We start from the raw sequence: 23,159 nt of genomic DNA, 5'->3' as shown, positions 1-23,159 counted from the left end.
AACTACTGCACAAGTAGGGCGGCCACAAATGAGGTAGTGTGCTGAACTGTATTTAAGAACTAGACACGAACACGGGGCCCCTGGGTGGCTGAGTCGGTTAAGTGTCCTACTCTTGGTTTTGGCTTAGGTCATGATCTCATGGTACATGAGTTTGAACGCGGCACGGGGCTCTGCATGGACAGTGTGGAGCCTGCTTGGGATTCTCTCTCTCCTTCTACCCCTCCCGCACTCTCTCACTCTCAAAATAAATAACTTAAAAAAAAAAAAAAAAAAAAAAAGATTCTGTCTACCTCCTTCTTCCTCTCCCCCACTGGCACAGTCTCCCTATTTCTTGCTCTCAAAAATAAAACACAACAACAACAAAAACACACACAACACAGACCAAGAAATTCCTTGGGTTCAATTTCCATCAGGCTCTCCCCAAACAACACTTGTTTGGTCTAGGACAGCCAGCATGATGTGGTCAGACACTCCTGGTCTCACCTTGCAACAGCCAGCTGAACAGACGCTTTTTTTAGCTACTTAGCACATGGAGACTGCTTCAACACACAGCATTCTGTGCCTCTGCCCTTTATTTAAGGGAGGGGGAGAGGGGATGAGAACCAAAGAAGCCATGCTCTTTTGGTTAAGCATCTGACTTGGGCTCAGGTCATGATCTCAGTTTGCAGGCTCAAGCCCCACATCGGGCTCTCTGCTGTCAGCAAGGAGCCTGCTTCAGATCCTCTGTTCCCCCTAATCTCTCTGCCCCTTCCCCTGCTCACGTGCTCTCAAACATAAACGTTAAAAAAAAAACCCAAAACACCAGGCATGCCTGGCTGTGCCCTCAAGCATCTCGGAGCACCCAAGGGTGGGGTCCAGGCATCCACATTGTGAACAAGCCCCCCCAGGGACCCTGATGAACAGCTGAGTATGGGCATCCCTAATTCAGGGGCCCAGCAAAACCCACATGCTCCCCAAGGGGCTAGGTGAGTCAGAAAACAGGACACAGGAGTCCTGACATCGGACATAGCTTTTAGGTTTTTACTTTAAGACGAAAGGGGGAAAAAAAGAGAAAAGATACAGAGTGAAGAATTCATTGTATGTTTATTATTCACAGTTAATCACTACCTACCAAATGCTATCCGCAGAGTTAAAGGATTAAGTACATAAGTCTTTTTATTTAAACACTGATTTTTTTTTTAAATATATACACACAAAACTTAGTTTAGCAAGGCTTCATGATATACACCAATTCCAAAATAAAACAATCAAATGGTCCAGGTGTAGAATGCCAGAGATTCCTCTTATCATCACCAAGGAAAGGAGAAGCTACCAGAAAGAGTGTGAGGTGGCAGATGCTCCATCCAGAAGAGCAGCTGCCTCCGGGGCCTCTGAGTACTCCGGGCCGAGTCCCGCTCCATAACCAAAGTCCAGGGAAGACTCCAACCTCCAACCAATTGGAGACTTCAGAATCCAAAGGACGTCACCAACTCCGGGCAGCCCCATTTTTTGTTGCAGGAATGGGATCAGGTGGAGAAAGTTCACAGGCACATCACTATGAGGGGCAAGCAGCTGACAAGGCGTGCAGAGAGAGCTCTGCCATGGACACGGCCTTCCTACATTTCCCACTTGTCCTTCCCCAAACAGTCCCTGCCTCACGGAGACACTTCCTTGGGCGGGGGGGGGGGGGGGGGGGGGGGGGGGGCGGGAGAGCAGCTATAAACACAGCCCACTGGGAACAGAGACACGAAAACCCAGCCACTTCATCAACGCTGCCCCAGTGCTCGCCTGGGCAGGTTAGGGAGGCAGCACAAACGAAGAAAGCCACGAACAGACACCTCTGTTTCAGAGCAAGAAAAATGGAAGCTCTCATTTTCTACCCCAGTGCTGGAACACAGTACAACCTGGGACAGTCACAGAGGGACGTTTTAATTTCCTTGGGCTTTCCTGTTTGGAACTTGCTGGCTCTAGGGTTTTGTGTCTGGAGGGGGTGGGGGGAGGGACGGTGGGCGCTCTGGAGTTGAGGAGGGGCAGACAACAGCCTAGATCACAAGGTCAAGGACTCTGACCCCCCTCCTCCCTAGGTTAGATCCAGTCCCATGTGGGAGAAGCTGTAACCTCTCCTCCCTCCCCGGCAGCAGGCGCCACTGCAGACCCCAGAGGGCTGACAAATATTAAAGCTGAACCTTCCAGGCTCGTGGCTGCGGACAGGCAGAAATGCCCACACCCTCCACCTGCGCTGGCCTCCTCTCCTCTACCCCACTTCCTCTCTCCCTCCCCCTACCCAGGGAGGATGATGTACACAGAGTAGGAGACAAATTGGCTGAAAAGCTCTGGACTGTCTTTAACTTATTTAAAAAAACAAAACAAAAAAAAAAAAAAAAAAAAAAAACACCACTCGTAAGCAACTCTTGAAATAAGGAAAAAGGCACTATGAAAAATCAACGTGCTTAATGATACCACATGGAGAGAAAACAACATAGAAAAGAGACAAAGGTTTTCAGGTTGACTTTTCTCGGGAAGCCGTGAGGGGCCAACAGTCCTTCCTTTTGCCCTGCTCCATTTCCAACTGTGTCACAAGACGCTGGGGCTGGGGGCCGCCCCTCTGGCAGAAGGTGACCAGCAGGGGCTGCCACCCATTGCCCTCTCCTCTGTGCATCGACGAGGAGCACAACGACGGCTGTTCTTTCTTTCTTCTGTCATTCCGACTACGACAGACAGTTTGCATAGAGAAAATACCAGCCTGCTTGGTTTCTTTTCTTTTATTATTGGCATCAGCTAGGACTATATGTGGTATTAGACGTCATGCACTGATGGACAGAAGAGGAAAAGGATGAAAAAGAGGAGAAAGGAGCAGCGGTGAAAATTTGTAATAAAAACTCTTTTCTTAATTTATAGGTAAGTTTTGGCATTTTTATATCCAACACCCCCTCCCGCCCCCCCAAAGTTCCAACCAAAGTGAGAGGGTCACCAGGTGACCCAGCCAGGTGTTCTGAGCTCCCTCACGGGCTGCTGTTAAGGCAGCTCGTGGGTTTAAATCTTTTGTATGTGTTTTAAATTTTTCACTTTCTTTAAATAATCTCTTCTTGATTCTTAGACGTTCCGGTTCACAGGGGTGACGTAATTGCGGGGAAACATGCCGGTCTGCCCGTGGCAGGCCCCTTTCCACCAGTTGGGATCTGAGTTATCCATGACGTGGATAAAGTCTCCCCGACGGAATCCCAGCTCTCCATCCTCCTGGGGATCAAAGTCAAAGAGGGCCTGGACGTATGTTGGTTGCTGCAGAAGAGGGGCAGGGAAAGAGCACATGCTGGGTCTCTGCTCACAGCCAGCCCCCTGCTAGGTGGGGCTGGTCACAAGGGCGCAACAGATGTGTGTGACTCTTTATGTCTCCTGAGATGACCTCCCATTTCTCCTCCCCCTCCATTTATCCTTATAGGTCCTACATCTACTCTCGTGGGTACAGAGTACTTTCACCAAAGCCCACAACACGCCAGAACACGCTGGAGTCTATTCCGCCACGGCGGCCAGGGCACCACACCATCGAAGCAAGTACTGCTTTCTCAGGGAAGGAACTTGGGAAACAGCAATCAGGCTTTGGTTTACAACTCCAGGCTTTGAAAAGGCTTTACTTCCCATCACTTTATTGCTTATGAAGTCCTTAAGGTTTTACAGAGTCAATAGCTTAAATAAAGTAAGGTGGAGGGCCACCTGGGTGGCTCAGTCAGTTAAGTGTCCGACTCTTAATTTCTGCTTAGGTCAGTTCGAGCTCCACACTGGGCTCTGTGCTGTCCGTGCACAGCCTGCCTGGCATTCTCTCTCTGCCCCTCCCCCCCACTCACGCTCTTCAGAATAAAAACTTTAAATAAATAAATAAAACAAACAGGGGCGCCTGGGCGGCTCAGTCGGTTAAGGGTCTGACTTCAGCTCAGGTCATGATCTCATGGTTCATGAGTTCGAGCCCGGTGTTGGGCTCTGTGCTGACAGCTCGGAGCCTGGAGCCTGCTTCGGATTCTGTGTCTCCCTCTCTCCCTGCCCCTCCCCTGCTCATGCTCATGCTCTGTCTCAAAAATAAATAAAAACATTAAAAAAATTTGTTTTAAACAAACAAAAGTGGAGCTCCCCGTAACATAGGAATACAGGAATGAGCGTGGACTCCACTCCCTCAACAAGCGAGGTTTCCCTCCTAACTTGCTTCCAGCGATACAATATTGGACAGTGTTAAAGACCGTTTCCCTAGAGAGACATAGGTGGTAACCAGCCACGCACTGCCTCAGCCGAGGGAGCCTCTGGAAAAGGCAAAACTATTTTGTTTCAACCACAAACCTTTAACATGAGCTAAAGGTAGTATTTTGAACAGTGAGCACAGAAGCCCTGGCGGCAACCCTCTGAGAAGGTACTGGCCTGCCCGAGGAGCTACTCTGAATCGCTCAAAGTGATCCCAGTCTCTCTGGTGAGGCTTACCTGCGGCACCTGTTCTATGTCCCGGAGGAATATCTGCTGGTTTCTGGACACGGATGTAGATCTGTGATAATCTACCAGCTCATTCAAAGAGTTGAATTTCACCACCCAGAGGAAGTACTTCCCAGCTCCATCTCGGAGCACCTTGAAGTGCTGCACGTCATTCCCAAACCTGGGGGCGCAGAGAACAGGTCAGAGGGCTCTGTCCTGGCTCCCTGGGGGTCACCAGCCCATCAGATCAAGGAGGGGTCTCATGAGGACTAGTATTCTGGCAACACTCCTCACAGGCTGAGGCACAAGAAGACTCCCTCGCTGGAGAGTTAGGACACCAAGTGCTCCTGAGAAGCCTCTAGGGGACTGATGCTTACCAGTGATGACAGGAAGTACCCTGGCCAGATAGGGAAACCCTGTCCATCAGGTCAATTCTGAAGATGTTTGTAAAACAGAAGAGAATGGCCTAACCTATGGCATGCCTCTGCGTGCCCTGCACTGTACCACATCAAACAGAACCTCACTCAAGGCAAAGAATGTGACTTCGTTAACTTTTCAAGCAAAAAAATAATTAAAACCTTATGTGAGATTTCAAGATGACAAAAGGTGGGACAGGAAGGAGAGAGAGAGGAGGGACTGGACATACTTTCAACAACTTTCCTGGAACTGGGACAGTTTAGTCATGATTCCTGCGTAGGGATTTTAGTTCTACTCATGGGAGAAAAGTATCAGAACAAAAGAACGTAGCAGAACAGTAAGTCCAAGAGGCTTGCCTATCACCCTCTTCCATCAGCCCACAGAAGTGGGACCGCGACTGGGTGCTGACCGCCCCTGACCACAGTGCTACGTGGCTGGGAGCAGCAGCTCAGCAAGGCTCTGCCTGTCCTGCTCACTGCTGGGTCCTCAGCAGGGGCACCAGTGCTCAGCCCTCACCAGGCACTTGATGAACATCTGTAAATGAAGGACAGCGTCTCTTCTCTTCTTCAGTCTTAAAGGGGGAAAGAAATGGAAAAACTTCTTAAAAACCACCCAGCAGGTGGCAGCACTGGGCCTCAAGCAGGGGATTCCATGAGTTCAGAAACCGTGTTGCTATTTCATGGGAATCCCTGTGTGCAGCGAGGAAGGAGGCCACATTCAAGAGACACTTCTGACTCCACAGAAGCCACAGAAGCCTACCCCCCACCGGTGTGAGGCAGACAGTTTCTAAAAGGTATACTGGGTCCCAGACAGTGAGCTGTTACCTACCACAGTGTTTTCCATCACTGACTCACATCGTGACAACAAAGAAACATCTCAGAGACTGTGGATTCTTGAATCTCCTTTGAGAAGGTTTTTTTTTTTTTTCCCAATGTTTATTTATTTATTCTGAGAGAGAGACAGGGAGGGGCAGAGAGAGATGGAGAGAGAGAATCTCAAGCAGGCTCTGCACTTGCAGCACAGAGCCCAATGTGGGGCTTGATCCTATGAACCGTGAGACCATGGCCCTGAGTATCTTGAGGTGCAATTACTACCTTGGTGTTTCTTGTTATCCTGTGTTTCATCATCTGTTTCCTTACGTTTTATGCTGATCTGAGTAGAAATCAAACACTATCAAACGAGGAGGACAGGTAGTTACTCGTGGGTTAGTTCTGAGTGACGGCCACCACCATGGCAGGTGGTATGAGGTTGGAGGCCTTGATTACCAGTAAGTACTGTGCATGCTCACGAGGTAGCCACTGGCAATCTCCTGAAACCATTCCGTTTTATCAAATAAAACTTTAGGGGCGCCTGGGTGGCTCAGTCGGTTAAGCATCCGACTTTAGCTCAGGTCACGATCTCGCGGTCCGTGAGTTCAAGCCCCCATGTCCGGCTCTGGGCTGATGGCTCAGAGCCTGGAGCCTGCTTCCGATTCTGTGTCTCCCTCTCTCTCTGCCCCTCCCCCGTTCATGCTGTCTCAAAAATAAATAAACGTTAAAAAAAATTAAAAAAAAAAAAAACTTTAAAGAGCCCATGCATTTACTGTTTCAAAAATAAAATTTGAAACAGATGTTATTACTACCTTCAACAACACAAACACCTAGGGGGCACCTGGGTGGCTCAGTGGGTTAAGCATCTGACTCTTGATTTCAGCTCAGGTCATGATCCCAGGGTCGTGGGATGCAGCCCCACATTGAGCTCTCAGCTGACAGCCGGAGCCTGCTTGGGATTTTCTCTGCCTCTCTCTCTCTCAAATAAATGAAACTTAAAAAAAAAAAAAAAAAAAAGGCATTGGTAGAAGAGGAAAATTCTGATGATAATAATTAGACCCGGTTTGACTTTTTCATGTTGGGACTAAAAAAACTCACTCTATAGGACACTGATCTGTGAAGTACTGTATCACAAAAAACTGCCTCCCATACCTTCAGTGAGGAAAGGAACACAAAAATTCAGTTTAAATCTACATTTCCAAAAATCGTACTGGTTCCTAAAATGAAACAAGATATTCAGTTGATTCTGGAAACTGAAATATCTACATTCTGTGCAAATGGCAAATAAATCGTCTTACGGGCTTCGCTTAAAACTAATCAATGTAGGGGTGCCTAGGTGGCTCAGTTGGTTAAGCATCTGACTTAAGTTCAGGTCATGATCTCATGGTTTGTGAATTCAAGTCCCATGTCGGGTTCTTGCTGACAGCTAATAGCCTGGAGCCTGAAGGCTTAGGATTCTGTGTCTCCCTCCCTGTCTATCCCTACCCTGTTCATGCTCTGTCTCTCTCTCTCAAAAATAAATACACATTAAAAAAATTAACCTTTCAAGTTTTTATTTAAATTCTAGTTAGTTAACATATAGTGTAATATTAGTTTCAGGAGAATCTAATGACTCATCACTTACATACAACACCCAGTGATCTGGGTCTGTATGTAACCTAATCACACTGTCGTATAAATGATGTATAAGTGATGTGTAAGATTCCCAGGGCAGGGGTGCTTATGATAATACATTAAATGGAAAAAGATGGAGTCAAAACACATATGGAAATGACAGTTTGATTAAAAATCCTTATTTCACAGATGAGAAGCGATTTGCTCTGAATCCTCAAGGTTCCAACTTCTAGCCTCCATGATTCCTTGAGTGGTAAAATTCCCACCTTCCCCATTCGTTCCCTGCTTTCCAGTTCCCCTTCACATTTATATCTACCACAGGGGAAAGCAAAACACCCCCAAACCCTTGTGTTAACCTTTTAAAGGTAAAGTGAGAGGCCCAGGACGGTGTAGATTCAAGCTAGGCATCACCAACTGAACACTAGAGTCACGGGGCTCTAAACTCAGTGCTGGTAGAACTAATTTTTAAGAGGAGCCAGAAATTACTATTTTAATGTAAAACTTTCTGATTCGGTAAAACACAGTTTAGGCCTATCCTTTACCAGTTGCCAACCTTTGGTGTGTGTAGCCAGACACCCGGCCTGTGGCTTCACAATTCAGATCATCAGAGAGAGAGGACTCCAGGAGACCAGAGCGGGAAGTACTTACTTGACGGAGAGGGAGAAGTCCCCAGGGGCACTCTCACTCTCTCGGATAAGAAAGGCCCCATCATGCCGCTGTTTGCTAAGCATTTCTTCTGCTTTGGCTCTGGGGATTTTGCCAAAAAACCACCTAAGGAAGGAAGACAAGCCAGTCAACATCTGCTTCCCCACAAAGAAACGGGATATCCAGCCTCCGAAATGTGAGTAACAGAACACTCCTTGCCAAAGGAAGGGGCCTCCCTCTTTACCCTCTAGTGTCAACATGCCCCACAAAGCCATTCAAGTCAGCTACTCCCTTGAGAGATGGACCATCTCCCTTCAAATGACTGTTCCCTACCCTACTCTCCAGAAAGTGACTCATAAGGCATGATCATGGGTCACTCTTCCTATAGAGGAAGACACTTAAAGATGGGCCTCCCGGGCCAAAGCCCACTGGGCTCCCTACTGACTCATCAGCAGGGCACTGGGGAAAGCCCGGGTCTGTCAATATGAAGCACGGAAGAACCACATAAGGAGAGACAGGCCTCTACTTGCAGCCATTTGCCAAGGTCACGGTTTTGCTACAGTGGGATTAAGGGAAATGGAGGTAGGAAACCGGAAGGCCCAGAAACTCGAGACAGGGCTACTTCTTGTAATGGCCCAAGGCAAAGAGAGTCAGGCTCTGAGAGAGCAGCCTCTGCTATCACAAAGGCTGGCACTCCTCTCGAGGCCCCGCTCTCTGCCATCACTGCTCAGAGTCGGCCTCTAGGAACCATCAGGAACTTTATAATTTATCCTATGCAGAGGCAGCTAGTGGCAAAATTCAGCTTTTCATTTGGAGGTTACAGATTCTTCTGCTCTCAATGCTAATTCACCTTGGCCACAAGAAAAAGTGGGTGAATTCATGCAAAACTATGGGAGTATCTGGCCTGTGGAGGAGGAGGAGGAGGAGGAGGAGGAGGAGGAGGAGGAGGAGGAGGAGGAGGAGGAGGAGGAGGACGACCACCGGTGAAAAGAGCTTAAAGTCATAGCTGCCTATTTCACACGAAAACCATTACTAATTAGGATGAGTGAACTGTGAAAACAATACTCTCTTTTCAAATTTGTCTTTAACGTGTTATTATTTTAAAAAGCAATGATAGGGGGGGCTGGGTGGCTCAATCAGTTAAGCATCCAACTCCTGATTCTGGCTAAGGTCATGGATCTCACAGTTTGGGAGATCAAGCGCCATGCTGACAGTGTGGAGGTGTGGAGCCTACTTGGGATATTCTCTCTCTCTCTCTCTCTCTCTCTCTCTCTCTGCCCCTCCCTGGCTCGCTTTCTCTCTCAAAATAAACACACATTTAAAAAAATAAAAGCAATGGTATTACTTAGAGCTAATAAAGATCTATCTGCTTCATCAGACTCTTTACATGGTACTTTGGAAGTCTGTTTATATATACAAGCTGTAATAACAAAGGTACCAAAAAGTCCGTTAAACTAATAAATCTAACTTCTACCTTACAAGTACGGAATCTCTAAAGTAACATACTAAAAAAATTTTTTTAATGTTTTTATTTATTTTTGAGACAGAGAGGGACAGAGCATGAGCAGGGGAGGGGCAGAGAGAGAGGAAGACACAGAATCCGAAGCAGGCTCCAGGCTCTGAGCTGTCAGCACAGAGCCCGACGCAGGGCTCAAACTCACGGACTGTGAGAACATGACCCGAGCTGAAGTCAGACGTTTAACCTACTGAGCCACCCAGGCGCCCCTCTGAAGTAACATACTATACTGATATTCAAACAGAGTGAGCTGCTAGGGAAGATATGTTCAGAAGCTGCTATTAGCTGGATTCACCTTTAAACACTCCTAAACCTACCTTCCTGTGTCTTCCTCATGTTGAGTACTATAATGCCAGGTTGCTGAGGAGCTGCTACAAGCTAGCTTCTGGCTCCTACAAGTAACTCAAGGGTAAGTCCCCCAGGCCTGGAAGTCAGGCCGCACGAGAGACGTCACATATTAATACAACAGAATGATCTCCAACTATGAAAGGGCAGCTGACTGTACTGAGACCATTAACACATTTTCTATTTCAATCTCTAGTGCTTTCAAATGTGGGATGCACTTGCAGGCAGTAAGCATCTGACTCGGGGCTGGGGGGGGGGTGTCACTCAACAGCCACTCTCTCTTCCTCCTAATCCCCCACATCTTCCCACCAAGCAGATATTGTCCCTTCTCCTCCCGTTTTAAAGTATAAATAATATGAATTTTAAAATAGCATAGATATTCGTCGAGTAAAAATAAAAAGCAAGACTTCCCTCAAAGTCCCCACAGCAGCAACTGTCAGCAGTTATGGGGGGTCGATTTTAGACCCTTGCTTCCGACGCACAAATTCGTAGATCTGGCCAGTGTTTTCCTGCCCCAGCTTAAAACTAACTCAGTTTTGTTTTCAGTTAAAAAAGATAAACTTGGGCCACCTGGGTGGCTCAGTCGGTTGAGCGTCCAACTTCGGCTCAGGTCATGATCTCGTAGTTGACGAGTTCGAGCCCCACATCAGGCTCTGTGCTGACAGCTCAGAGCCTGGAGCCTGTTTCAGATTCTGTGTCTCCTTCTCTCTCTGACCCTCCCCCATTCATGCTCTGTCTCTGTCTCAAAAACAACTAAACGGGGGCACCTGGATGGCTCAGTTGGTTAAGCGTCCGACTTCAGCTCAGGTCACGATCTCGCGGTCCGTGAGTTCGAGCCCCGTGTTGGGCTCTGGGCTGATGGCTCGGAGCCTGGAGCCTGCTTCCAATTCTGTGTCTCCCTCTCTCTCTACCCCTCCCCTGTTCATGCTCTGTCTCTCTCTCTCTCTCTCTCAAAAATAAATAAATGTTAAAAAAAAAAGAATTTAAAAAAAAAGGATAAACTGTAGTGAAATAAAGTACTCTGTATTGGGATTTTTACAAAGTAAACACACTCATTATAAGCACCCAGATAGAAAAACAGAAAATTAGCTGGAGACCATTTTACACTTCTTTTGTATCTGCTTCCGTTTTTACTAAACTAAGTCTCTCTCTGTCTCCCCAGTTACGACATTTAAATAGTGACACGTATATGTAACAACATGACTATGGTCACAATCTTTTAAATCTTTCAAAGTTGGGTTTATACTCTGACACAAATAGCAAAGGAGAAAGCTAACAAGAGGAAGTGGCTCATGTCCAATTTAATTCTTTACTATACCCCACAGGCTCCCATCCACATGCACTCAGTGTGAAAAGCATAGATCTGGATCCACCCCCAGTATGTACACAACCCGTGTTGCAACACTTCTGCCACCAATCACTTGGTAGTCTGTTTAATTTGTTAACCTGAATGCTGTATTAGAACGTACTCCATTTGAAACTTCCCTCCTCCTAACAAAAACTAAAGGTAGGGGGACAACAGGAAGGAGGGGAGAGGGAAGGGGGGCTTAATCCCCTGTGCTCTCCCACAGCTATGGGAGCGACGTGGACCCTGTACCTATGGATGACCAGTCAGAGCAGTCCTGAACAGAATACGTGTCCATGAGGCCAACTGCTGCAAAGACCCATGGCCACAGTCTGTTCAGTAATATGGTTTCCTTGTTCTGAGCCTGCAGTGGAGAAGCACTGCCCGCATTTCAGCCAGAGGCTGCAAAGACCACCACCATGGAGGCTGTCCTGGATGCTTCCCGACAGATTATTATTCCAGAGTTCTTTAGGGTCCTTGAAAAGGGACAAGGCAGGATAGGGACTCTTCCTCAAGGGCTAAACCATCAACTGCGCAATGGGGCAGTAACTTGTACCTTCTGAGGAAGGAGGCCTTTCTTGTGTTTTCCCAACAGTTGGATTCGAAACGCCTACATTACCTCCAACAATTTGAAGAAAAACAAGGATTTAGAGCCACTGGCATTTTATTTAATATAAAAGTTGCAGTATGATATTCTGCTGAATTCCCTTTCAGCACGGAAATATGGAAATGAAAAGGAACTGAAGTTTACTTTGTTATGACTGGATTGAATGCAGGAGCCAGCAAATTAAAATTATGGCCCTCAGCCCAAATATGCCCAGTTTTTATATGGCCCACAATCTAAGACTTTGACAAATTTTTAAAGGGTTATTTAAAAAAAATTCGAAATATGTGACATGGCAGATATCGCAAACAGTTCTCAAAGTCTACAATATTTATCATCTCGTCCTTTACACAGAGTGTAGCCAACCTTTGATCTATTTTGAGGATAACTGAAAGAACAGATGTGTACAGACTACCTGGCTTATACGGACCGAGGGAGCTCCCACTGTGTGATCTAAGGAGTCCCCCCCACTCCCGGTAACCACTACCCAACTGGTTTTCCCCATGGAGTGCATCCCATGATGCTGTCCATGGAAAGTTCACACAGCCCCCAAAGCAAATACTGACACTAAATGGTTACAAGGATGCAAAGCTGTCCTTAGTATACCTTCCAGGACATCTGTACTAGTCTTGTGTTCATCTTCTGGAGTTTTTTGGTCGTTACCATTTGTGCCTATGTTTTAGTGACCTGGGCATGGCTGTTCGTAAACCCCTGATCTAATATTATGGGGACTTCAAATAAGGAGTATTAGTAATCCACTGACAGGGGTCCAGGAATCTCTTCCACAGACACCTTTGGAAGTATTTTTTTTTTTTTAATGCCTACTCAAAAAAAAAAAAAAGGCTAGCATTTGGCTCTTATTTATTTGAGACAGAGACAGAGAGAGGAAGTGCACGTGTGGAAGGGCCAGAGAGAGAGAGAGAGAGAGAGAGAGAGAGAGAGAGAAGTGAGGTTCACCTGGGGCTTGTGTTTTTACCCAGAGCAGGGCACAAGCTCACCCGATGTGGGACTCAAACTCACCAACTGTGAGATCATGACCTGAGCCAAAGTCAGATGCTTAAAGACTGAGCCACCCAGGCGCCCAGCATTTGGCTTGTACTTGACTGCCAGTGGTGGTCACCTCTGAAAGGGGTATGTGTGTAGAGAGAAACTCATGTACTCTAGAGTTTCCTACAATGTCTTTTATAATGAGAACTAAATTTATAAGTTACTGAAATTATAGCAGTGAAATAAAAATAGCTTCCCTAATTTCTAGGATAAAGAGAAATGAACTAGATGATCTTAAGGGCCCCTTCGGGCTCTGTGACACCGAGCCGGGTGGGTGATTAGATGGGGTAAGATCTTCGCTCTAGTGCTTGGGAGAGGAAAGAAATGACGGGCACCCATGAGAGCAGTGACAGTGAAGGAGAGGGACAGTTGGGCTGCTATTCAAGGTGGGTCCAATCATCTAAAGGGCTTCTTATCATTCTGTGTTAACCGAAGTAGACACAACTGACTCCTCCCTCGTGTCTCAATGGCACGCTAGTCTGAGTACGAAGCCTCAATTCCCACCGATGTACAAGGAATGGAAGAGACTGCTTCTGAGGGAGGAGCAGGGCCAGTGAAGGAGATGGTGGGTGACGGTGGGAAGGCTGTGGTCTATATGGGCTCCCAGGGTCCCACCATGTCACCTACTAGTATAAACTGGGTGGGGGAGGGGAGGTTCCTAGGGAGAAAAAGAGAAAAAAATTCACTGCTCTCAAGAGCCTGGAGTAGGGAGATTATTTTGTTTTCTCTAATGCAGGAACACTGAGTGGTAGGCAAGGGTAGTGATACTAAGCATTTTCTGAAAACCTATTATACTGCCAAGCATTGTGCTCTGGGGATACAAAGATTATTAAGATAAAGTCCTACAGGGTAATCAAATGTATCAACAAGACCCTGTGGTAAGTACCCTTTCTAAAACTCAAAACATGTAGAATTAGAAAACACTTCTGGCCCCAGGGGTTTTGTGAAAAAGAATCCTGGAGTGGCATTACTGTTTTTTTATTATTTGAAGATCACAGACAGTATCAATCCAAAATGTGTACTATTATTATGTAATAGTATATAAACTACTGTTTCAAAAATGAAACAATTGCTTCATTAAAGATAACCAGCAACTATTATCAGTCTAAAACATACTACTATTGAGTATTATCATTACATACTATTAACATGCAAAATCAACATGCTTTGTTAATTTTCTGGGAAGATAAAAAATACGACTATTATCTCTAGGATCTCAATTTTAAAAACATTCTTTGAAATGAGCAGATGGGTCATTCCCATTCCAAGATGGGACCCTTGGAAGACTAGCAGAGCCCAACTTACGGATGTGGTTTCATTTCTATGTAATTCTTGGGAATGAAGCCATCTTTCCCGTTGAGCTCTGCTTTGTACCAGTTCTGATCACATTCTTCATTTAAAACCTGAAAAGAAAGAAAACAAGGGGGAAAAAAGATCAATCATTTCCTTTTCTTTTTTTTTCCTCCTTATCATTCTTAAAAAGGCAGCCACTAAGACAATGCATGTTGCCATTTAGGTTTGTTTGTATAAGGTGTTATTTGAAGTATGATCAGTTACATGGACGTAAAACTTCACGTAAATTCAGAAAACCAACGTTATTGCCACCTCTTATATATTCTAGTTAAAAAAAAAAAAAGAAACGGTCTCTGAAAATGAGAGTCTGGGGCCCCCAAACATCTAGCATTAAGCCTTAGATGCAGATGGGAGAATGAGAGGGGAAAGTACCAGTTTGGGAAAGGAGATTCTGGACAACAGCAGGCATTGATGCTGGAGAATGAAGGGAGCCCTACAGGGATGCTCTCTAAGAAAGCAGGCAGAACAGCAGAATGGAGAAGCAGCAGCAAAGAACTTCAAGACTTCTCTAGAACCCATCTCCAGAATCACAGATCCAATCCCAGGTCAGCCACCAAACAGGTGTGTCATGTACGTACATCCTTGTGTCCTCATATATGAATCGTTTTTTAATGAAAAAGCACAGCAAATCCCACTTCACTCACCCTCAAGGCCACAATGCGTTTGAGTTAGAAAATGCTGGAAGCACACCACCCAGCCCAATTCAGGGGGAAGATCCAGAGCCCATAAAACCGAAACACGGCATTTAGAGAATGACTGAAAACATCCTCTACAAATGTGACATGACTACCCAAGGTTATGAGCTAGTGAATCACACATTGATTTTCAGATCCCAAACTGTTCCTTGAGAGTTTACATGGATAGGCTGGACCATGATACTGCATGACAGTATAAGGAGCAGAAGAGAACAGATAGAGTATAAAAGCCACCTCTGAATTCTAGATTTCTAACAAAAGGTAAAGAGCAGAAGGCATTTTAATGACTTAAAAGAGAAAATAGAAACATGAACCCAACTCCAAAATGCTGAACACAAGAAAAGGTAGATGGACCAGCAGAGTGGCAGTTAGTCTATACTATACAACAAAGTTCTGTAAAGAAATTTTTTTTAATTAAAAAAATGTTTTTTAAAGTTTATTTTTTCTTTAAGTAATCTCTATATCCAATGTGGGGTTTTAACTCGTAACTGCAATATCAAGAGTCACATGCTCTTTTTAAAAAAAAAAAAAAATTTTTTTTTAACATTTATTTTTGAGACAGAGAGAGACAGAGCATGAACGGGGGAGGGTCAGAGAGAGAGGGAGACACAGAATCTGAAACAGGCTCCAGGCTCTCAGCTGTCAGCACAGAGCCCGATGCCGGGCTCGAACTCATGGACCGTGAGATCATGATCTGAGCTGAAGTCGGCCGCCCAACTGACTGAGCCACCCAGGCGCCCCAAGAAAGCTGGTAAAATTCTTTACAAAATGATTTATTCAAGGGGTGCCTGGGTGGCTCAGTCGGTTGAACATCCGACTCTTGATTTCGGCTCAGGTCATGATCCCAGGGTTGTAGGACTGAACCCCGTGTTAAGGCTCTGTGCTGAGCACGGAGCCTGCTTTAAGATATTCTCATTCTTATTCCCTCTGTCTCCTCTCTCACTCCCTCTGCTGCTCTCTCACACTCTTTCTCTAAAAATAAAATAAATCTTAAAAAAAAAAAAAAAAGATTCTCTCTCTGCCCCCTCCCTTGCTCGTGCACGCTCTCTCTAAAAAATAAAAACCACAACCAAAACACCAAATGATTTATTCAAGATGCTGAACGATGCTGTACTCATTATCAAATTAGAACTTAGACTGCTCAGAGTGCATGATGTGTAGGTACAGATGGTCCCTGACCTATAATGGTTCGACTGATGAATTTTTGGCATTACGATGGCGTGAAAGTGACACATTCAGGAAAAAACTGTACTTCAAATTTTGAATTGTGATAGTTTCCTGGGCTAGCAATACATGGTCCTATTCTCTTTTGTGATGTGCAGCAGCTGAAGCTCCCAGTCAGCCATGCAAGCCTGAGGGCCACTAATTAATGCACTGACAGCCATTCTGTACCCATTCAGCCACTCTGGTTTTCAAGTTTTGTTTTTGTTTTTATTTAAGTAATCTCTACACCCCACGTGTGACTCGAACGCAACAACCCTGAGATCAAGAGGAGCACGTTCTTCTGAATGAGCCAGCCAGACACACCCAGCCATTGTTTCTCACTCTCAGTACAGTTTGCAATAAATGATGTGAAACGAGCTGCACTTTATTATGGAAATAGGCTTTGTGTTACATGATTTTGCCCAAGTAGAGGTTAGTGTTTCGAGCACAATGAAAGTAGTCTGGATGAAGCTATGATGTTTTCGTAGGTGAGGGGCATATTAAAGGCGTTTTTGACTTGTGATAGTTGTAAGTTGAGGAAGACGGGACTGACATTCCAAAGTAAGACACAACTTTCGACAGGTCAGCTACCCAACAAACAGCCAAGCTGCATCGGCAACAGCTCTAAGCAAATTCACTCCTGAACAGAAGTTACAACCTGACGCGTTCTACAGTCCTGGTGCTGATCTGTGACGCTCGCCAGCCTCTGGCCCTAGGTGTCAGTTTCAGCGGGCAGGCTAAGAGGGCAAATCCCGCAAGAGTTAATGAATGTGAATAGCTCTAAAAAACCAGCTACTGGTAAATCCCAGCAGTTTCAGCGATGAAAACTTTTGATTACTGTTTTCCCTTTTATTTATTTATTTTTATTTATTTTTTTAATTTTTTTTCAACGTTTTTAAATTTATTTTTGGGACAGAGAGAGACAGAGCATGAACGGGGGAGGGGCAGAGAGAGAGGGAGACACAGACTTGGAAACAGGCTCCAGGCTCCGAGCCATCAGCCCAGAGCCCGACGCGGGGCTCGAACTCACGGACCGCGAGATCGTGACCTGGCTGAAGTCGGACGCTTAACCGACTGCGCCACCCAGGCGCCCCTGTTTTCCCTTTTAAACCAATCATTAAGTTTTATTAAATACTGCAACGTTACAAACCAATACATGTAAAATACATTCATAATTTTGAAATCTGCATTTTAAAGACCATGAACTGTGGCAGCAGCCAGCAGTGATTCTGTTGCTAGCCCGTCACACAGCCCATACTGAGGATAAGTGTTCCCAAGGTGCTCCCTACCATGATAGCGCTGGCATCCCTGAACAGTGAGGTCACTCTACCAGTGTCACCCAAGATGCGGTGACCTCGGGTGGAAGCCCATAACATGCCGGTGTCACAGAAGATTCAACAGCATGAGGGTGAAGGAGCGATTTCAGAAGTTGCTTAAGGGAGCGCCTGGGTGCCTCAGTGGGTTAAACGTCCAACGGACTCTTGATTTCGGCTCAGGTCATGATCTCACAGTTCATGAGATTGAGCCCCATATGGGGCTCTGCACTGACAGCGTGGAGCCTGCCTGGGATTCTCTCTCTCCCGCCCTCTCTGCCCTTACCCTGCTCACATGTGCACTCTCTCTTACTCAAAATAAACACTAAAAAAAAAAAAAAAAAAAAGGCAGTATTCTGTTATCTACCAAAAAGAAGAGCTTATAGAAAAATGTGGCCCAGTAATTACCTAATTAATAATATCAGTAATAAACCTGTAGGCCTATGAATAAGAGTTTTTCAAAATGTCTTTAAAATTCCTGAAATGATGCATTCTCTACCTTAAAGATTTCTTGGAAAAAGAGGAGAATCAGGCTGACAAGGAGGGGGCTCTGGCCCATTTGGGCATCAAAACAGAATAAGGTAATCTGCCAGAAAAGGACCAGTTTTATTTTTTTTTTTTTTTTTTAAATTTTTTTTTTTCAACGTTTATTTATTTTTGGGACAGAGAGAGACAGAGCATGAACGGGGGAGGGACAGAGAGAGAGGGAGACACAGAATCGGAAACAGGCTCCAGGCTCCGAGCCATCAGCCCAGAGCCCGACGCGGGGCTCGAACTCACGGACCGCGAGATCGTGACCTGGCTGAAGTCGGACGCTTAACCGACTGCGCCACCCAGGCGCCCCAGGACCAGTTTTAATTTGTGACCAATAACCTCGCAGAAGAGGATAACTATGTTACACACCAGTTCATATAGCTGCACATTCTTATCACCTTTACTAAAGGCAACCCCCCTGAAGAATGCTCCCCCCTAACAAAAGAATTTATGGGACAACTCTCAGACTTGGCAGCAATTCAGAACTACGGTTTTTTCTGCAAAACAAAATTATTACTTGGTGTTTAGTATGATTTTCTCCCCAGGAAGGCAGGGAAATATGGAATTGATGCACTTAGATTATTTTTAATGTATGTGAATAGTTAAAATTTTTGGTTTTCTGGAACATTCTATCACCTTGAATATCACTTTACCAGAAAGTCAAAATGTTGCTGTGTATGCCTCTAAACTTCTCTACTCTAGAACTTAGAAGACTGGTTTCGCTGGAGGCACAGCTCAGGAGAAACAGTGTATCTGCCAGCCCGGGCCACCCTGGGAGGCACGGACCAGGTCTTCCCACCCAGCGGCTTCACTGGTACCTCAGCACCACACGCAAGCCTGCAGCTGGGATGATGGAACACATATTTACAAACTAAGTTTTATTTACACATCTAAATGCTTAAAACAGCAAAGGACACAAAATAACTGAAGTGAGTCCACAGTGGAGCAGACAAGGGGACCAGAACCATATGGGGAGGAGTCTGCACCTGTAAAGACTGCGTTTAACTTCCTAAGGATTTACAAGAACACTCGCATCCTTCGCTAGCAATTTAAAAGGTCTGGGGCGCCTGGGTGGCGCAGTCGGTTAAGCGTCCGACTTCAGCCAGGTCACGATCTCGCGGTCCGTGAGTTCGAGCCCCGCGTCAGGCTCTGGGCTGATGGCTCGGAGCCTGGAGCCTGTTTCCAATTCTGTGTCTCCCTCTCTCTCTGCCCCTCCCCCGTTCATGCTCTGTCTCTCTCTGTCCCAAAAATAAATAAAAAACGTTGAAAAAAAAAAAATAAAAAAAAAAATAAAAGGTCTGATCAGAGTTCTGAGAATGAGGAAGCGCCCCTCTCACCACTCGCCACGATGGAAGGCAAGCGCATTCACTCGTTCCCTCTTAAAGAAAATAGATGGTGGAGTTCAGCAATCAAATCTTCAATCAGTCTTGAACATTCCAAGGAATATTTTCAGCTTTTACCTCACAGCTGCAGGTTCTATTAACTCTCATAATCCCTCAGATTATGACTCTGTAGCCACACAAAACACTCTAGTTTAACAGAAGCAAACTGATCAAGAGAGGAGATTACAAAAGGAGGAAGTGACAAGTTTCAGTGACTTTTCTTCTTCTTTTTCTTCTCTTTTTGGCACAAAGACTGAAAATAATGTCAGAACCAAATCAGAAAGACACCTAAAAGATGAGGAATGATGTGAGGTTTATACAGGACACCTAAAACCATTCCAGTCCACGGAAGGGGACATAACAGGGGCTTTCGAGGTGTCGTTAATGTTCTGTTTCTTGACTGTATGCTGGCTACCTGGGTATGTTTGGTTTGTGAGAATTCACTCAACTGGGTACTTAGGATATATGAACTTTTCTGTATGCATATCATACTTCAACTAAAAGAAATACTCGGTGTCTGACTGGCTCACTCAGTACAGCATGGGAGACTCTTGACACTGGGGTCATCGGATTGAGCCCCATGTGGCGGGTAGAGTTCACTTAATTAAGAAAAAATAGTGAGAAATCTTTCAGTCGAGAGAACAGAGTCCTATTCTGGTCCAATTCACACATCAGAAAATCACACCAGGGCTTCCTCATACACTTTGGGCACAAACTTCTCACCCCCAAAATACACAGGGAAGCAGAAAACAACACAGCGAGACTCCAGAAACTCCCACAATCATAGCTTACTATCACTACTCTATGAAAAAAATTTTCTCAGAAATACAGCTTTCTTCACCACGTGGTTCTACGTTTCTCCATTATGTGATTTTGATACTATTCATTGCTGTCCTCACCCCCAATCTGACACCATTCTTAAAGCAATGCAAATTTCCATTTATACCAAGTCAAAGCTTTCCAAGCGGGAGGAGGAGGTGGAGGGATGGGGAGGGAGGGCAAAGGGAAAGGGAGGTCAAGTCAAAAATTTCAGTCTCAGGCCTCTTAGGATCCACCTGATCTGGATTCAAGGGGCTGAACACATGAGTTCAAATTCCAGTCTCACCAGTGAACTATGTGGTCTTGGGCAAATGACCTGTTCTCTAATCTTGGTTTCCCCACCTGTAAAGTGGTGGTAACACCTACACCTCCCGGGGTTACTGAGGTGATTCATGAGAAAATGTGATAAACAGTGTAGCAATCAGTACAGAGCTACATTTCAGCTGTCTTAGTGGACAAATTTCACAACAGTTAACTCTGCCTTACACATGAGCAGCATCAGATCATAGAAAAGGTGGCAATCCTAGGGGGACTGAATTTTATCTCTACTAAATTTCATGTAATGCTGTTCGTGGGCACCAGCAGGACACGTATTAACAGAGCGCAGGGATTCTTGTTTTATTCTGAAAACACACAAATACAAGACTCTGGGCTTACTTCAAAAAAGATTTTAAATGCGGAGTTCAAGGGTTACAATAACAGCTAATTCTTTTCCCCCATCTCTTCTATACCAATATTGGAAGACAAGAACTGTACTCAACTTTCTATACAAATTACGGAAAAAGGTATCTTTTAGGAAAATGATAGATAAGTATTTTGTTTATAGACTGCTAGTTTAGATTGTAATTTGAAATATGGGGCTATTCTCCTGCCTGAACATATTCAGTTTTTTGTAAATAAACAACAAAAAACATGATTTTTAAAAAATAGGTATGTAGTGCAGTTATGGACCAGTAGGCCAATCCAGAGTTGTATCAATTCACAGAGCAACTTATGTAAGAGCACTTGTGCATGAAAGACAGGAACAATTGCATATTTAGGCTCTTACACATAAGGTCCCCAAAATACCACTTCTATATGATCCTTGCATCATGGAAATTCAACAAAAGCCAGTGAGTTTCCTCTGCTCTTCAAAGGTCAATCAATGCTACAGGAACAATACTAAAAAACTGCCATGATGTGAAGACAGATTTCAAGAATCTGGTCATCATATTAACCTGAAGTTCTTAGAAAAGGGAGAACACACACACACACACGATGCACATACACGCTTTTAAAAGGCTTGAACCCCTAAAAAATTTGACAGGGTCCTGGCTAGGGTAACTGCATTGGGACAGCCACTTAAAAATCAGTTGTGTTCAGGGGCTCCTGGGTGGCTCAGTCGGTTAAGTGTCCAACTTTGGCTCAGGTCACGATCTCATGGTTCATGGGTTCGAGCCCCGTGTGGGGCTCTGTGCTGACAGCTCAGAGCCTGCACCCTGCTGCAGGTTCTGTCTCCGGCTCTCTGCCCCTCCCCCACTCGTGCTCTGTCTCTAAAATAAATGTTAAAAAAGAATTTTGTTTTTAAATCAGTTGTCTTCAGCTGTCTGTTGAGTATTTTATTGGAAACTCCTAGAATGCTCTTCAACTTTAGACTCCCATTGCATGGATTATGGATTCGGTCTCAGACTTGCACTGATTCACTGCTAACACTTGAGGTAAGTGCTTTGCAATCACCGCTCCGTCTGTTATGGGTTTTGTCAATGTGAAAACATCTCAGTTAGGCTGGCTGCTCTACTGTGTGCCAAATCACGAAAAACACCCACACTGTAGATAAGCTATTCAGCTTTTAATGATGAGATGACCAACTTAAAGGCAGTTTAATAATTAAGGTTCCTGGTCCCACAGAAACCTTCAATTGTTTACCCAAGCACACTCAGAGCAACAGTTCTCCAAGTTCAGCCACCAGGTCAGTCTCCAGGCTGAAGGACTACAGCTCCTTTCAACACTTGCCGGGGAACCTACGGCCCAGTCAAGACACTTGACAGGCAGTCGGCCTTTAGAGACCAGAAAGTTGAGAAAAACGAAATGCATTTATGAAGTTTTGTGTGTAAACATCAAACTATACCGTTTTATTTATTAAATGGTTGAAAGAGGGGTCCCTGTCTGCCTCAGTCAGCAGAGTCTGCAACTCTGGATCTCAGGGTCATGAGTTCAAGCCCTACATGGGGCGTAGAGCTTACTTAAAAATAAATAAATAAATGGTTTAAAGAAAGCCTATTCAGGGGCGCCTGGGTGTCTCAGTGAAGCATCTGACGTCCGTCGGGTCAGGTCACGATCTCACATTTTGTGAGTTCGAGCCCAGTGTCGGGCTTGCTGCTGTCAGTGCAGAGCCTGCTTCGAATCCTCTATCCCCCTTTCTCTCTGCCCCCCTCCGACTCTAGTGTTCTCTCTCTCTCTCAAAAATAAACATTTAAAAAAAAGGCCTATTCATTAAAAAAAGTATTCACATAAAGATACCAAAAGAAGAGGTATTTTACCTTACGGTGAGGACCTCTCTCAGCAAAAGTATAACATTTGTGCCAAGAAAAGCTGTTTTTAGTTCTCTTTGAGAAGGATATTTCTAGAAGATTCATTTCTTTGGGGATCCAGGAGTCTGAAATCTTTGACTTTTTTATGTGATTTTCTTTTAAGAGAGGATTGCATTTATCAAAGTAAAGAAATCCAATGGGCATTTGTTAGTTGAGCCTACCGTCTGACCACTAGGGACACACGGTGAAAGGGGCTCCGTTTTGCCCTTTAAACAATTGAGAGAGAAAGAGGAAGGGAGGGAAGGAGGAAAAAAAACACTCAAACTCCCAAATTTTCCAATGGTAAAAATCATTCATCGCTTTTACACTGCCATTTGAATATGAACCAGTTGTACCCCAGAAATAGTATCTTCTTCCCTGTTGCTCAAGCTCGATTTCTGTACCCTCTCTAAACAGCTGCTACCAACGGAGATCAGTTTGAAAGGGGAACAGTGGTGAATCAGGAGGCTGAGGCGTACCAAATGCCCAAGCATTAAAGCTGCCTTAGTTTGACCTCAATGTATTGAATGCTCCAAAT

At 45.0% G+C, this 23,159-nt stretch overlaps 1 protein-coding gene across 1 annotated transcript in view; it reads right to left on the bottom strand.

The window, feature by feature from the left end:
* Positions 1-1,064: 1,064 nt before the first annotated feature.
* Positions 1,065-23,159, bottom strand: part of GRB2 (growth factor receptor bound protein 2) — a 73,766-nt gene continuing 51,671 nt past the window's right edge. Inside the window, exons 3-6 of the mRNA XM_058705101.1 lie at positions 14,079-14,176; positions 7,920-8,042; positions 4,444-4,612; positions 1,065-3,258 (exon numbers count right to left, since the gene is read on the bottom strand). Coding sequence (XP_058561084.1) covers positions 3,073-3,258; positions 4,444-4,612; positions 7,920-8,042; positions 14,079-14,176 — 576 coding nt within the window. The 3' untranslated portion in view covers positions 1,065-3,072. The remainder of the gene's footprint in view (positions 3,259-4,443; positions 4,613-7,919; positions 8,043-14,078; positions 14,177-23,159) is intronic.

This window comes from Neofelis nebulosa, chromosome 16, assembly GCF_028018385.1.
Source record: "Neofelis nebulosa isolate mNeoNeb1 chromosome 16, mNeoNeb1.pri, whole genome shotgun sequence".
NCBI classification, from domain to species: Eukaryota; Metazoa; Chordata; class Mammalia; order Carnivora; family Felidae; genus Neofelis; species Neofelis nebulosa.
The sequence above is the reverse complement of the archived record's forward strand: the minus strand, read 5'-3'. Positions and strand labels throughout refer to the sequence as shown.